At 39.7% G+C, this 16746-nt stretch overlaps 1 protein-coding gene across 1 annotated transcript; it reads right to left on the bottom strand.

Annotated features, from left to right (window-relative positions):
* Positions 1-231: 231 nt before the first annotated feature.
* On the bottom strand, positions 232-13229 carry slc51a (solute carrier family 51 member A). Its single transcript, XM_015955330.3, has 8 exons — positions 13018-13229; positions 9629-9780; positions 9466-9539; positions 8640-8798; positions 5606-5717; positions 2976-3122; positions 2784-2889; positions 232-1781 (listed from the first exon to the last, which is right to left on the bottom strand). The coding sequence occupies exons 1-8, from the start codon at positions 13091-13093 to the stop codon at positions 1627-1629; spliced, it is 981 nt and encodes a 326-aa protein (XP_015810816.1). The 5' UTR covers positions 13094-13229; the 3' UTR covers positions 232-1626.
* Positions 13230-16746: the final 3517 nt, after the last annotated feature.

Consider the following 16746-nt stretch of genomic DNA (forward strand, 5'->3'; position numbering starts at 1 on the left):
CCGGTGGCAGAAAATTGTAAAGATCCATTTTGTCCCAATTTAATTCAATCAAATAAAAAATAATAAATAAATAAATAAATAAAAACTCGTGTCACATTTAAAGACACTATTCTACATATTTAACAATGTTTTTATGACGGCAAGCATAATAAAAATCTATTGAAATTTTAATATTGTAGTTTGTCATAAGGTATTTGATGATACAAAAAAATAAACAATACAGCTACACAATCACAGGGTAGAAGACTTTAATTCTAAACTCAAATGTTACATTTACAGTAAAAACATTTTTAAACACTCATGTATTTTTACCAACCATCACTAAGACTGACAGGAAACCCTGAGGACATTGAACTGCATAGAATTCACAATATATGAATAATATTTTAGAACAGCTGAAAAGCAAAAAAAAAAAATGACACACTTGCTAGTGTTTAGTATTTCAAAAAATAAAATGTTAAATGAGTCTGTTCTAAATATTTGCTGTGATCGTTTTATTTAGATTTGATTGTGGAATATCAATTATTTGGCAGGATATTTCATTGTATTCCTGAGGCCATTTTCATGTTTGTTTATTTGATAAGGACTCATGGAAAGAAATGCACACTCAAAAGTAAACATCTGCTCTGGACTTATTTTGTAGTTTCTGTATAAATGTCTCCTATGTTATATTTCTGGGTGTGTGTTACCTATAGAAAATGATGCAATCTGAAAAAGATTTGTGCTAAAGTATATAAGGCCCCTTTTGATTTAAATAATGTAAATAATTGCACATTCACACAAATATATATACAGATTTGTATTTCGAACTGGTTTAAAGTACAACCGTTAAGCATTTAATTATTGTAAAATTAATTTAAAAAAACATCCATCACTGTCACACAGATGAAAGACATTGGAAATAATCCCAGTTGACTTTAGGCAGGAGGCAGAGGTACGTGTCAGAAAGCCAGATGATAAAGTAAAAACCCAATCAGTCGTTGAACATTTTCACAAAACAAAAACAAGACAGCCCTTTTAAAATACTGTGCTGTGAACAAGCAGCCAAAACATTTGGAAGAGATTCCCAATGTCACCTGGAGAAGAAACCTTCACAAGCACGGAAGTGGAGGTGTTATGATTGGTGTTTTAACTGCCTTAAAAACCTAACTGCTTCCTATACCCAAAATTTAACTTTTAAATCAAACATAAAAAAATGTCTGAGTTGCTAGAGGATGTATTCTGTAACAAACCTCTACAAGTGCTACACCAGGGAGTTAAATTAGCACAATTAGCTTCTTTGGTCAAGATTTTATTCACACTTTTCACAAGATAATCTTAATTCTGATGATTTGTTTTGGGTATGGGATTTAATCTACAGTTTTCTGCTACAACATTTTTTTTTAAAAAGTGACCTGAGTGCCTCATCAGTCAAACTGTTCATGTGTACAACCACAAAGCTCATTTACATAGAATTTGTATATTTTAGTCATTTCATAAAGTATTTTATTCAAATACTTGAAGGAAAAGTTTTTGTTCCAAAAACAAGAATGATATGTGGAAATTATTTGCCTGTCACACACACACACACACACACACACACACACACACACACACACACACACACACACACACACACACACACACTCATGCAGAACTTGGTATTGCTACCATCTTGGTGTTTTCATTGTCATCGGGCACTTCTTCTTCTATGGGTAAAGGGTCATACTGCCTTCGATACAGCATCCGTGTAACCAAGGTGATGATAAACATCTCCAGGATCAGCAGCTGCTGACTCAGCACTGTAAAACCACACAAACACAAAGAAATGGAGACATCAGAATAATGAATCAACATGATACACACACACACACACACACACACACACACATACATATATGTATTTATATACCCATACCCAATTGGGGAGTCACAGATCCCAGGCTGGGAACCAAGACATTGATCACTGACTTAATGCAGATTAATGATTTAATGCCTTAACACGATTCATAATATTGATAAAATAATGATAGTCTTTTATTACGTTTTATTTTATAACAATAAAAACAAATAAAAAGGGCACATGTTACCTGTAGTACTGGGATGTTCCACCAGAGGGCACAAGACACATAGAGTTCAAAACTGAAAGTTTTAAGGACTTCACTGATTCTAGTAAGAGGAAGTGCTCTCATATATATAACAGATATGGCAGTATAGGGACAGTAACCAGACTCTCATCATAACTTAGAGTATGTCTAATGATGTCGCTGTCTTATCAAAATAAGTTAAGAATGCTATATTTGTTCAAAAAATTGTGTTCAATATGTATTATTAAGCCTTTTTACAAAGAAAGGTGTTTATTAACAGCAGCATTATGTTCCCAGCTTGTTTGTATCCAAACTAGCCATTAGCCTATCAGTCAATACAATTCAATAAAATTTTTATTTATATAGCAGGAAATCACAAAAGTTGTCTCAAGGCACTTTATAAAGCAAACATGCCAGCTGAACTTACACATTAGTGCATTGAGTACGGTTCATTATGTCAGTTAAATGTTTCCTATGTGGGAAAACCCAGCAGATTCCGAGTCAATGACTTGTTTCCTCAGTGACTTTACAGCAATTCTTCATATTAAGCAAGCATGTAGCAACAGTGGGGAGGAAAACTCCCCTTCAACAGGAAGAAACCTTCAGCAGATCTGGGCTCAGTATGAGCAGCCATCTGCCACAACTCAAACATTTCTGTTCAATAAACGTACAAACTGGTTCAATTAATCAATTAAAGGATTGACTTTATAAACTCACTGTATCCTCTGTACTGAGATGAGAAAGGCGGAGAGCAGGAGATGGTTCCGCTCATGGCCAAGGTGTTGATGATTGCTGACTGCAGCTGACTCAGGATCAGCACCAGCTACAAACACAAACACACACATTTTTATAATATCTTACAAAAAATAAAATAAAAAAGAATCGATGGGAAAATTACCTGTGTCTCACCTGATACAGGGCGTACTTGGGAACGATCTTACGCGTTTGCAAAGTGGTCCTTAAGTGAATGAAAACGATAGCAACGGGCCACAGGGCAATGATGGTCAAGATGCCCACAAACGGACCGATCCAAATTGATGCCCCAGTGATGCTCGTCTGATTGGTGGCCACGGCAACAGGAAGAAAAACAGTTAATAGATGAAATGACAGGACATTCTTCAATAGTGGCGTGAAAACTAACTCGCTAACAACTTAACTACATGCCAACACTAGCATGCTAATTCGCTCCACATAAAAGAGATTAATCACAAGGTTGATTTAGTGGTCGCTAAATTAATATGTACTGTTTCTAAACAGACATGTGTCATTGCAGCATACACACTTTTGGGCACTCTGTTGACCTTGAATAAAAGATGGAAAAAAAAAGGTTTTTTGGGGGGCATCAGGATATTATTTGTATTCGTATAGAGTATTTTACTTATACTCTGAGAAATGATCACTCTTTAATTGTAGGTGTATGTCAACAGTGCAGTGCTATTGTGCTGTCTTCTCACTAACAAAATATAATAAATTAATTATCAAAAAATGACAAGTCAATTTGCATTTCTATGAATGAAATGATCCCCTATCAATCAGTAAAATCTCTGGCTCCCAGGTATGTTTTATAGAGATAACAAGCGGACACTGGGAGCCTTCTTAACTCATTACCTGTACAACAGACACCTGTCCAGAAACTATCTATCCAGATCACAAACTCCGCACCAAGGCCAAAGAGCTTTCTGAGGATGCCAGGGACAAGATTGTGGAACTACACAAGGCTGGAATGGGCAACAAAACCATTGCCAAGAAGCTGGATGAGAAGGTGACAACACTTGGTGCGATCAGGGGCGTGTCCAGGGAGTGGCCTGGGGTAGCACATGCCACCCTTGGAATCTGATTGGCCACCACAGGTGTCACCACACTGAATTCCCTTTAAATAGGCTCTTCATTGTCCACAAAAGGCTTGAGGTGAAACAAAAAAGCATAACAATTGGTGCCACCTATGCACAAAGTAGTGCCTCACCTGGGCCACCCCATTTTAAAAGAGCTGGACACACCACTGGGTGCGATTATTCACAAATGGAAGAACCATGAAATAACTGCTAATCTCCATCAGCCTGGAGCTCCATCAATCAATCAATCAGTTTTATTTGTAGAGCACCTTCCGCAACGTTATCAGAAGCCCAAGGTGCTGAACAGCATCATAAAAACATTCCCAGTACCTGGGCATAAGAGCACATTAAAATGATGCAAGACCTTACCCCGTAAAATTTCAATGATAAGGAGAACGGAGTGGAAGAAGCCCACAATGCTGCCTGTGACCCCAAGAACACCAAACCTACCAGCAAGCATGAAGGTGGAAACATTTTGCTTTAGGGACAGGACAACTGTACCATTCCAGCGGGAAGCTGGGCGAGGCCATGTGCCGTCAAATCATGGGGCAAGAACATCTTTCCCTCAGCAATGGCATTAAAACAGGTAATGGGTGGATATTCCAGCATGACAAGCCAAGGCAACAAAGGACTGGCTCAAGACGAAGCATATCGAGGTCTTAGAGCAGCCTAGCGAGTCACCAGATCTTAATTCCGTAGAAAATCTGTGGGAGACAAAGGTTCAAGCTACCCAGCAGCAGCAAAGTAAATGAAACATGAAATAGTCTCTCTAAAAAGAGGTGGGACAAAGAAACCTCACACCTGATCTCTGATTGCCAACAAGGGTTTCGGCACCAAGTGCTAAATGACATTTTGCAAAGGGATCAATTCACTCATGAAAATGCTAAATAATTTAGACACCTGGGCTCTTTGTTATCATTCGGATTATCCGTCTTTTTGAAAACTTCCACAATAAAAGCCTGAAGTCTTTGGAGGAATAGAGACAAATCATTCAAACAAGAATAGAAACGGACAACTTATTGGTGATCCATTTCCCGGTTTTAACAGCATGAAGGTCGGATAAAAGCAAAACAAAAAAATACGTCTTCTTTTTTCTATAAAGCTATTAAGTCTAATAACTGGTTAATTCAACTTGTAATCAGTTAAAAGAAACCAAAACTTTGAGCAGAGTAGGGCTGGGCGATATGGCCTAAAATCAATATCATGGTATATTGAGGATTTCACCTCGACAACAATAAATAGGCGATAACTACAGGTAGTTGTCTACTAGATGGGGCTGTCGCATGTATTACGCCGAGTCACATTTTTACGTGACTCAAGGTGGTACAGCTTCTTAAACGGACATGAATGTTGCCAACCTACACACATCTTTTCATTATTTATTATGAAATTTATTGACACGTGAAAAATTATCCCGATAAGAGTCAGAAATTTCGATGACGATACATTTTCGATTTATGGCACAGCCCTATAGCCGAGGTTACCAAAACTTTCCATGCCACAAATATTTATTAACACAAAGAACATCTGAGCTGGAGATAATTATTCAGTTTCTTTATAGACTAAAAACCTACTTATATTAATTATCTAAACCTAAAACAAATACAGAAAATTATTTCTGAAAAAAAGTGCTAAATTAGTATAAACAATAATTATTTCAAGCACCAACAAATGTGACTACATCAGCCAGTTTTCCATGAAACTCACATCAGCCACGTCAAAGTTCTTGTTATACCAGAGGACAATGGAGAGGATGGTGAAGACAATCTTCAGGAGGGCAAACTGGAAGGAGCCAAGTTTGAGCAGGAAGAGAGTGCGCCTGAAGTGGAAACAGGAAACAAATGTACAGTCCCTAATAAAAATACATACTTCAGACCAGAAACGATCGCAAATCCATTGTGGCATTCCACGAAGTTCCGATCATCAGTTGGAAATGAAGGATGCTTTGAAACAATTCACGGTGACCCACGGGGTTAATTTTATTGAGTCAGTGCCAGCCGAGCTCCCACGATGAATACTGGTTTTACTGGGAATCGTTGGGAGCTAAGAGTTGAGTGGGAATTAGGCTTAGCAGGAAATAACAAGACTTTAATCGACCCAGCTGTTTGTGATTGTGCACGTGAAAATTTTTATTTGTGCGTGCATTTGAACACACAATTGAAAGTATACAAAATGTTACACATATGTGTAAAAGGACCCATAAATACGGAGTCCATTTTCTTCTCAAATTGGCATAATTGGGATAATCTACATCCCCTTGCAGGGTGGCAGATTATAAAAGGAGTTTCTGTGTTTGAACTAAATGAGAATATAACAAAAGCCATTACTCACCCACACGAAAACCCCTAAATAAGCCTGGAGACATTTGTTTTATTGCTTAAAAAAATGGAGCTTGCCAAAATTTTTTTCCTATCCGATTGCAACACATCCCATCAACATCCAGCCAAAACAGGAGGGCATGATGGGACCGTGATACCCGCGTTGCGTACACGTTACCCTGCCCTGACGGAGTTGAATGACCCACAGTGAGTTCACCCTGATTCATAGAAAAAGAGACGTATCTCATGTTTAAACGTGACAGACGGCTTTTGTTCAAACAGGCTAAAAAAAAGTTTGGATCAGTCAGAGGTACTGATCTACATCTGGATGTCATCACCATTGCTAAAGATTACAAGATTATATAAACTCTACAAACAAAAACCCGCTTCTCGCTTCATATACCTAGAAAATGAGCTCCGTTCAGCTCAGCTCTCAAAGACAGAAGGCAGCAATTTGGTTTGAAACCACTTTTTGGGAGTTTTCTCATTTAAATCCAAGCTAATTTTCTTCTATCAGTTTACAGTAGGGATTTTTGCTGTCTCAATAAAAGAAAAAATATTTTTTGAGTCTAAATAATGAAGGTATCTGATGTAAAAATGAAAAAAAAAGCGTTAATATACATAAAATTTTTCTCACATTTTTCTGAATTGTAAAGTTGCAGGTTTGAGTCCCGCTCAGTCTGTTGTAGTCACTGTGTCCTTGGGCAACCTTACCTACAGGCGAAGGTCAGAGGGACCAGTGGCGCCAGTGTTCGGCAGCCTTGCTTAAGTCAGTGCACCTCAGGGCAGCTGTGGCTACGTTGTAGCTCATTTCTACCAGCTTATGAATGCGTGTGTGAATGACTGATTGTGTTGTAAAGCGCCTGAGGGGGTTGCAGAACCCTAGAAGTTGCTGTCAAAGACAGGCCATTTACCATTTTCACTTGAAAGACGAAACCATAAAATGAAATTATGTTAGAATACTATTTGAAACTACAGGTAAGAAGTGTTGGGCAAGTTACTTCAAAACTGTAATGCATTATTTATTACTTGTGTTACCCTCATTTTAAAGTAATTCATTGCATTACAATATTACTGATTTTTAAATCTAAGGCATTACACTACTTTTGCATTACTTTAAGTTACTTTCATCAAAACAAATTCAATATGAATCTGGTAATCTGATGCTAAGTGAGCTCATGACATATATGTGGAAGGTGATGTGGTGTCTGAGCTAGGATTGCTGTTGAAAACAGTCAGATATAATAACAGTGCTTTAAAATGATTGTTTATTAAATAAAAGCAACAACAATCTGTAATCTCAGCACACTGCCATCTTATAGGGCCATCTGAGCAGGGAGTGAGGTGATGGGGGCTCCAAGCCTATATTTGCCTTGGTCCCCAAAATGCCTTGATACGGCCCTGGATGTGGGACTGACTTCTGGGGTGATCTGATTCTATCACATGTATAAATATTAAATGCTTATATATTATTGCTTTTCACTGGTAAAAATGTGTATTGGGGATAAATCTACCTACTTTTTTTCTTTTCAAGCACTTTGTTTTGTTTTCTTGATTTTATTTGGATAATTTCCTGCCCTTTCTCTCTCTAACCTTCCTGCATGCTGCATGTTTTCTCCATCTTCCAGAAAAACTGTTTCCTAGATTTCCTACTTTCTAACTAATCAGCCAAAGGGATCTACCGAACACAAAAAAAAAATAAATAAAATAAACACTTAATCTGCGCTGCGCTCCAGCAGCAATGAGATGAAATCACCGGGGCACAGATTATGAACTCAGCTGAAAAGTACATGAAGTACCAGAGAATATGGGCTGATATAAACGATCGCAAACAAATGACTTCATTTTGTTGGAGCGATTTTGTGAATATAACAGTGGCCGTGCGCAGGACGCAGCTGGAGTTTTTGAGCCATTACCACTGCGTCCTCTCTGCTCATAGAATGCCCGCAAAGCTGAGTCCATAAATGACGTCATATATGTGGATACTGGATCTTTTTTCAGGCTTCCCGCTATTAGAATTTTTAGGAAACCCACATCTTGATTCTGGGTTTAAAAATGCATTGTAATTACCACGTTACTGACAATTGTACCGCGTAAATATTACCATTTTCTTTCCCTGTAATGCCTTACATTACCACATTACAGCAAAAAGCAATGCATTACAGTAATTAATTACTTTTGTACCACGTTACTCCCAACACTGCAGGTAAGATGCATTTTTCATAGTCAGGTTACAAAAACATCCTTCTGTCAAGAATAAAGGAAGGCTGCATGCAAAAAGACAATAACACAGCACAACTGTTAAACTAACCACACGTTTTGCTTCCTCTGAAGTTAACCACAATTAGTCATTTCAGCCCTCAGGATGGGAAAAGTAGTGTTTCATCTGATAATGTCAGACTGTGTGCCAGTGAGGAATTTACCGTGTGATGGCCACATGTGGGAGACAGGGGCAGCAGCAGCAACAAGGCCCCGTGCTGATCCTCAGTTTGTGTTTGCCCGCTCGCATCAGGAAGGCCTCATCGCCACCGACCTCCTCCAGCATCATGATCAGGAACTTAAACACCACAACGGCAAAGTAGCTGCAGGAATGCACCGGCAACAAAGACCAGGGATGATAAAAAAAAATGCTAAGATGACACAACACAGCTGTTTTCTATAAAATGTTCTGGAGGTTTCACTTTGATCTCTGAAAATAAAGCGGCACAGAATGTTGATCAAAGTACAAAAAGTCGCAACAGAAGAAGAAAAATGCTGCAACACATCAACAGAGATCTGCAACATGAAAACAAAAAGCAGCAATATGACAAGACAAAGCTGCAACACAACAACAACAACAAGCAACAACAAAGCTCTGCAACACAACAATAAAAAACAGTAAAGTGACAACAAAAAGCAGCAATTAGACTAAACTAAGCTGCATCAACAACACAAAGCTGCAACGCAACAACAAATCTGATATCCATGTGCAACCAGCATATTTAAAACAGAAGGTGGGTGTGTAGGAGACCAGATGTCATCCAGAAACTCCTGAGCACATTTGTAGGATGGGGGGTATCCATAAAGCAGGAACTGCATGCAGCACAGCGTAAGCAGTGTGTCATAGGTCAGAAAATTAGTTAAAGTGAGTTTTTTTCCCCCCGATCTTGAATAGAGTTTTTGCTTTTGCATTTCGTTGAACCTTCTGAGCCACCGTACTAAACAGCAGGGATTTTCAGCTATAGAATTAAAGGGAGAATAAGTGTTTACCAAGCAGAAGTCATATCGGTAAATATGACGGCTCTAGGGATCCACATTCCCAAACACGACATGGAGCTAATCACCTGGAAAACATGAAAACATGGGGGGGGGCTGTGAGGATGCTAAACGTTCCGCTCAAGTTTGTGAAAATAGACGTTTAGAAGATCTTTACCGGAGCTGCCCCATTCACCCATATGATCAAGCTCTTCTTATGGGCGGGCACTTTTCTGTAGATGTAGACACATTCCTCTATAAAAACCAGAATGGAGATGGCCGCCATGAAGGTGAGAATGGAATACAAGATGATGTCAAAAACATTCAAATCTGAAAAAGAGAAAGAAAATGAGAAAAGGTGAGACTGCATCTACACTTCTGCTGAAATATTGGATGAAAAAATGTCTGGATTGATGATCTGAAGTATCAAGTCCTAGTGAGTCCTGAAAATTGCCCCTTCGCACAAGATTTAGCTTGTGTGTCTCACCTAAAGCCTTATTTACCAGAAAATACACAAAAACAAATAAATTCAGACAAGTTTTATATTCTGGTTGAGAAATAACTTTAACACATGGAGAGCGACTGAAAAAGTGGCGGACGTTAGACATTAGCATGACAATTTGTGATGACAGAGGCTGACATTTAGTCATTTCCAGACTTCCAGTAACAGAACTGTGTGTAAACAACAGATCTGCATTTTTCTTTTCCAAAGAAAGGAAATATGACAAGGCAGCACAAAAAGAATGGAAGGAAAGGCAGTATGTTCCTTGTAATCTGTGTCAATTATTTTCTGGTATCCCGAGTCGTTAGTAGTCAAAACGAAACACACGCAAACAGATGCTTTTATTCTGAAGGTCATTTTCTACATATTTAATAAAAATGTCTGTAAATGCAAACATTTGTGTCATGTAACACTTTGTGACTAAAAAATCTAAGTCACTCCTTTAGATCCTGCAGTTGTCTAATGTCAGCTGATGCTTTTCTCTAACAGATTCTAATTAAAACGCTTGTAAACTTGTAAATAAAGCATTTTCCTTAATTTACCTGATTTTCCTATTGAAATGAGTCAAGGCAAAGAGCCTACGGGAATAATCTCCGTTTAAAAAAAGCGACAACTTCCGCTTTACTGCACTTTTTAATACCGAAACCTCTCAGTCACATCAAGTCATTTACAGTTATCGCAGGAAACAGGTTTCCTTTGCAGAAAATGGGCTTTAAACCATAGATGAGTACAAGAAATAAAAGGAAGAGTTCATTCAAAACAACCATTAGGATTTACTACCCAAGTGAGAAATCTGTGTTTAAACTATACATAGATTTTGATCCAAATTCCTCACATAAACCTTGATTTAAGAGTTTAATTGGAAGTCTGGTATTCCCGCTAATGAAAATCCGGTTGTGTGTCTTTCTCCAACCTTTGTGACATTTTTGATCACATTCCATGAGTTATATTGTGTTTTACACTGGTTAAAAGTGTAAATAAAATAGGATGTTGTGAAATCCTCCAGGTTACTTTAAGGATGGTTGATGGTGCACTTAACCACAAAGTTTAATTTGTGCTAGCTTTTTTTGTTTTGTTTAATATGTTTGGCCTTTACTTTACTAGGAAGGTCACGCTGAGATAAATTATCTCTAGTTCAAGGGAATCCTGGGGGAGCAGGGATTTAACCGGCAACTTTCATAGTTGGCAGTCATGTCTGAGCCAAATGATGCATTTGAATCAATAAGTAATATTATTAATTTGACACTATTACCAACTCTTAAATGACATTTTCCTTGATGTGGATATTTAAGTGATTTATTTTTGGATTTGATTGACAAATAGTGTCAAATTTTGTTTTTTAAAGCTATCTGATTGGTTCACACCAGAGAAACAGGGAATGGTTATTCTGCATTTCTCACATTTGAATTATCCTGCCATTTTCCTTGTAAGTCAATAATTAATCAACCCAGATTTGCACCAGACTGCTTCTTATCGTAACCCTCCAAAGAGCAACTGGAGCATGATTCCAAGCGGTTTTTACAGGACCATAGCGATTTCAAAATGGGATTTGCCGCGACACCCTGGGGAGGATTTTGGCATTTATAGTAGCAAAGCTGAAGCTAGAACAAACTGCCATCAGACACCTCTCCAATCAAGAAGGGATATAGGGATGTCGCTGGGTGACCCGCCCCACATGTGACGTACAGGGTCGCGTATTCAGCGTCAGACAGAAGACACGTCAGACTGATGAAATTTCTTTTTCAGGACCTTTAGCTTTGATGTGACCTGCTTTTTGTCCACTCAGCCAGTGTTTTCACTACTCTGTCGAACAGCTGGCTGTCTCTCACCGTCCCCGTAAAAAAGCGAATAATCTGTTCTTCCGCTCGCACGGCCAAAAGCTCCATGGTCTCCGTGTCCGTCCAGCTGGCTTTCCTTCCAGCCAGCACCCAGCGCGCAGTACACGTGACTAACGCGACCACCCTCTTTTGCGGGGGGTGAGGGGCTGATGCGGCAATATTACTACCAAGCGAGGCGGAATGAATGCCGCAATATTCGCGCAACGCCATGCTGGCATGGCGCATTTCTAGACATACCATTGCGGTAATATTACGCTGATATGCCGGCATGGTGTGTCCAGTGGCGGTTTTACCATTAGGCAAAGGTCGGCAGTCGCCTGGGGCCCCCCCTATGTTAGGGGCCCCCCTAGCCCTGACTGCTGGCACCCCTCTGTTAATGCCACAATGGACTATTCCTATTGCACAAACAGGAAGTGATTGGTAGTCATTCCACTCCAATCCAGTTGATGGCAGTTATGCACCAAATTCTTTTTTGCCAAGTGCCATAAGACCACAAATAAGAAGTAGAGAAAGCAGAAAAAGAAGAAGAGAGACGAAAGCTTTCGTAACAAACTCGAAGCGATAGTCAAAACATTAAGCATGAAATGGAATTATCCTATAGTGGCTCCAATAAGAGAAATAAGCAGCTTGTTTTAAAAAAGCTTTTATCTTCAGTTCCAAAAGTGACATATTTTTTCTGTGTAAACATCAAAAGGAAGCAGAGAAGGAAAGTTAATGGAAAATGTTTAAAGGGAGGAAAACATAGACCAAAATGGAAAATGGAAAAAAAAAGAACGGCAAAAGCACAGGAGCGCTGACAGGAAGCAGAAAGAAGAGCAAATATTGAAGGCACTCAAAGGGAAAGAAAGACAGGAAAAAAAGAGGAGGACTAATAAAAAGGGAAAATAACTCATGTCAGAAGAGGGTAGAGTTTCGCAAATCCAGTTAAAGATAAGGTTGTCAAAAATTTAGTGTAAGGGGGCCCCATGTCTGTGTTCGCCTTGGGCCCCCAAATTGCTAAATCCGCCACTGGAAAGCACCTAGCTCTCTGTTTCTAGAATAAACCCGTAGGGACCTGCAGTAATCATCTAAATCCAGACTGAATCCTTATTTTCACCACTCCATACTTCAGTAGTACATGAAAACTCAACTTGACTCATTAAAATTCCTGGAAGAGGTTAGGGCGCTGGTGCGTAAAGCGCAGACCCTAAATCAGCTGTTGCCCACCAGAACCTGGAGTCTACTCACGCCTGATGATTTCGATGGCGACAGGAGGTTCACGGCTGCAACTCAGATCTGCAGACCGGTTCGTTACGTTGTTCATCCTGGATGCTGTTGTTGTTGTTGTTTTTCTCCACAAACCCGCAGATTCTAGGTGCTCGTCTGCGCCTCTTCTTGACTCGGTGCGCAAAAGTTTGGAAGCACTTCGTCTTCTCCAAAGATAGAGCGCCTCTTTAAACTTTACGCAGAGTCAAATGGGCCTCCCACTGCACCCCCCTGCCCCAAACGGGTCTGTGTGGTATCTGGCCCCGCCCCCTTATGTCCCACGAGACTCGGCTGATTGAAAGCGGGGATTGTCATAATTTCAAAAGCAAAATTAAGAGTTACCATCTTTACTTCCACTGTCAGAGTCAATCCTGTGATAAGCTGAAACACAACGTAAAAGAAGAAAATCAAAACCACATAAATGTTAAAGCTGCTGTCAGTGGCTGACTGTGATCCAGAGGTGTGATATTGAGGCATCATCAAGTCATCTCCATGTCATGTTTTTGTTCTACTCAGCAATTAAACCAGGTGAGTTCAATCAGCACCGTGAATTAACCTGGTTCAGTTGCTGAGCAGAAAAAAACATAACACGGAGGTGACTTGATGATGCCACAGCATCACACCTCTGCTACGATCACCATGGTAACCACTTACCTGGAAGGGAAACTAATTTCTACGTGTTTAATGTATCTGTGTCTTTTGCTTTCAGACAACAATCATAGATGTACTATATGTAAAACTTTTACTGTGAAACAATCATCAAACAGGCTAATGTCTCATGTTGTATGGAAGGGTACATTGACACAGATTTCCTTCTCAGCTGGGGCATTGTCAATTTTTCTCCTTCCAAAATGGCCAAAGAGGGACATATAATACCAATACTCACAATGCACCCTACAGTCTTCTGTGAAGTGCACCAGGAGGGAGTGCACAGTAAGGCTAAACCCGGCTGCATCCTGAAAGCATCAGCGGTGCGGAACCCAGGGGCGGCGTTAGGCCCGGCTACTTGGGCTCAAGCCCCGAATGTTTTATGAAAAGCCCCAGATCTAAAACGTGGAAGTAACATGCAGTACCAAAGTCCAACAGAGAGGGAGCAGCTGGCAGTAGTTTGTATACAGCCTGCCTGAGCCTCCACCACTGAAGAAGCCCTTCAGCAGCCGGCTTCTTCTGCAGTCTCTGTCTGAAACGCATGTGTGAAGATGGACATAAGGACGTTTTTTAGACCAAAAGTACTGCGACAGAACACCAGCTTTGATGATACTGGTGTTGACTCAGGTTTGTGAGTCTTATTTGAAAATATTTGTGATTTGTAATATACTAGTGTGTGTCACGCGCGTGTGTTAAGCCCCGGATCTTCTTCAGTCCTAAATCCGCCCCTGGCAGAACCACAGTGGAATGGTTTACTCGCGACAATCACTGCACTCGAGTGCACACCGCGAGAGTCTAAGGAGCAACGCGGCTTCTGTGCCGTGCTCATCGCTCCACTCGCTTAGTCACAAAATCCCTTGAGACTTCCGCTAACCTCCTCGCAAGATCACACAATCCCTCGAGACTTCAAAGGTTACGGTTTGTTTATGCAATCTGCCATCAAACCAAAAAGAAGGAAATCATGTTGTTATCGCTGTTTGATGTCATATATGTTGCGGTTCCTCTCCACCACCAAGATTAAAGCCATGAAAACACACCGCTGCACTTCTGGAACGATGCTGTGAGTAAATAAATTGTTAAGTCACACATAAGCTTCATATAAATGAAATTACATCGCTGCCAAACTTTTATTTTGAAAATTACTGAGGATTTTACACTGAAACAGTGTGTGATTTCCTGTCTAGCATTATGTTAACTGCAGTAATTGACAATCCCAGAAGCAGCTTGTGGAAAAAGAAAAGAACCCAATCCTATCATCAGTGGCGTGGTGCAGTGCGGCACAGCGTCCCGCCTCTGGAACTCGTCTGGAAATTGTTGCGTCGTGGCGGGTTTGTTAACCTCCATAGACTATAATGGATTCATTTTGAAGCAGTGCCATTTTGCTGCCGTACCGCGCCGCTGATGCTTCTAGTGTGCGGTAAGGCTTCAAGTACGTAGCACAAGTGTGCAAATAATTGCCAAATTAGGGCAGGGAGAATGTGTTATCAACCACAATGAATGCCAGGATGCTGGTCACTGTGCTACTTAAAAAAAACTTTATTAACAACTTTCAAACAAAAAAACAAAGCAATTATTTGACTAAATTTACATTCATTGCGGTCCACATTATATATTTCTGTAAAACAATCAGAGCATCAATTAATTGTGTCAATGGATTGTGGATAACACCCTTCGCCTAAGTCCGCATTAATGCTTACTTGGGCGAAGTGCGGATCAAGGGTGCAAAAGGGACGGGGTCAACTTGCACACTTGAGAATCAGGACACACTACGCACTCGCACTCCTGGATGGGAACAAGGGTGGAAGTGCGAGTGTTGGACGTTTTTCTTTTTTACAATCTGTACCGCTAACTGCTGCTGCTGTATGGCATCTTTTTGTGCTACTCTAATATAGGGTGAAGAAGGCTAAAGGTTAACGTCGAACTAACAATGCCACCAGTGAATCAACAACTAATAGATGGTTCTAAAAAAAAACCTCAAGCTACTTTTTAAATTACCAACAATTTGATATTACAGTGAAATGTTTTTATCTGCTTATCAACTTACTACCTGTCCTGAAGGCTGTGGCAATGATCAATAACTGGCAACAGGTGTTCAGAGCAGACCGTTTTTTTAAACGCATGGACTGCAGTACATACATTTGACCACAAGGTGTTATTCTTACTTTAAATATCTAATCACATGTTACAGCATTTTATTATTTGTTTGAAACGACCATTGCTCACTGGCTCTGAACACAAAGACGATCCCTAGGTAACAGCAGGGCAGAGATCCTCATCACTGTTGGTTGGCATGAACATCCTTCCAGGTTTAAAACAATCTGATTATTTGGGGGCGGGGCTAAGACTGTTACAGCTCTTCCAATCAAATGGATTTCCAAAGAACCTGGGAGTACCACCAGTCTTTTAAGTGAACACTTCTTTATTAAATCTCTTGAATGCAAAGACTTAGTTGATGGCTGTAAAAAAAAAGATATACAGAAGCACAAAAAGCTAACAGATGCTAGCAACATGCTACAGGCTAATTAGCACCATGGAAGATGTTAGTCTAAGGAGCCCTGAAGTTCTCATGTCACACTCAGAAGAAATTACTGCACATAGATGTATTTTTTATATTTTGGAGCATGCATGAGCTATAGAGGTATGATCACTTCTATAGAATGTTCTGGAAAGTTTTTGTCATTGTTTTGGATTGTTGCAATAATAAACACACACTTGCATTAAGGAAGTATAATTATCTCCTCCTATTGCATTAGATACATGAAAAATATGTTGAAGTTTATTTTTAATCTGCAATTAATCACAAGTTGACTTTGGAACTCATGCAATTAACAATTTAAATAGAAAATGTAACCTCTTTACACTGATAGAAAATAAAGCAGAACAGTAATAATTAGATTTTCTCCTGCTAGTTAATGTTTACGGATCCCTGAGTCACCAAAACATGATGGAACATGAACTTGCTGACTTAGACTCTTTGTTTTTATAAGGTCAAAATTAAAAATACATTCCACTGATGCCTAATGTGCTGTTTTCTCCTTACAGGCAGGAATTCTAGGGAGTACT

The sequence above is a fragment of the Nothobranchius furzeri genome, chromosome 7 (genome assembly GCF_043380555.1).
Source record: "Nothobranchius furzeri strain GRZ-AD chromosome 7, NfurGRZ-RIMD1, whole genome shotgun sequence".
Taxonomy (NCBI): Eukaryota; Metazoa; Chordata; class Actinopteri; order Cyprinodontiformes; family Nothobranchiidae; genus Nothobranchius; species Nothobranchius furzeri.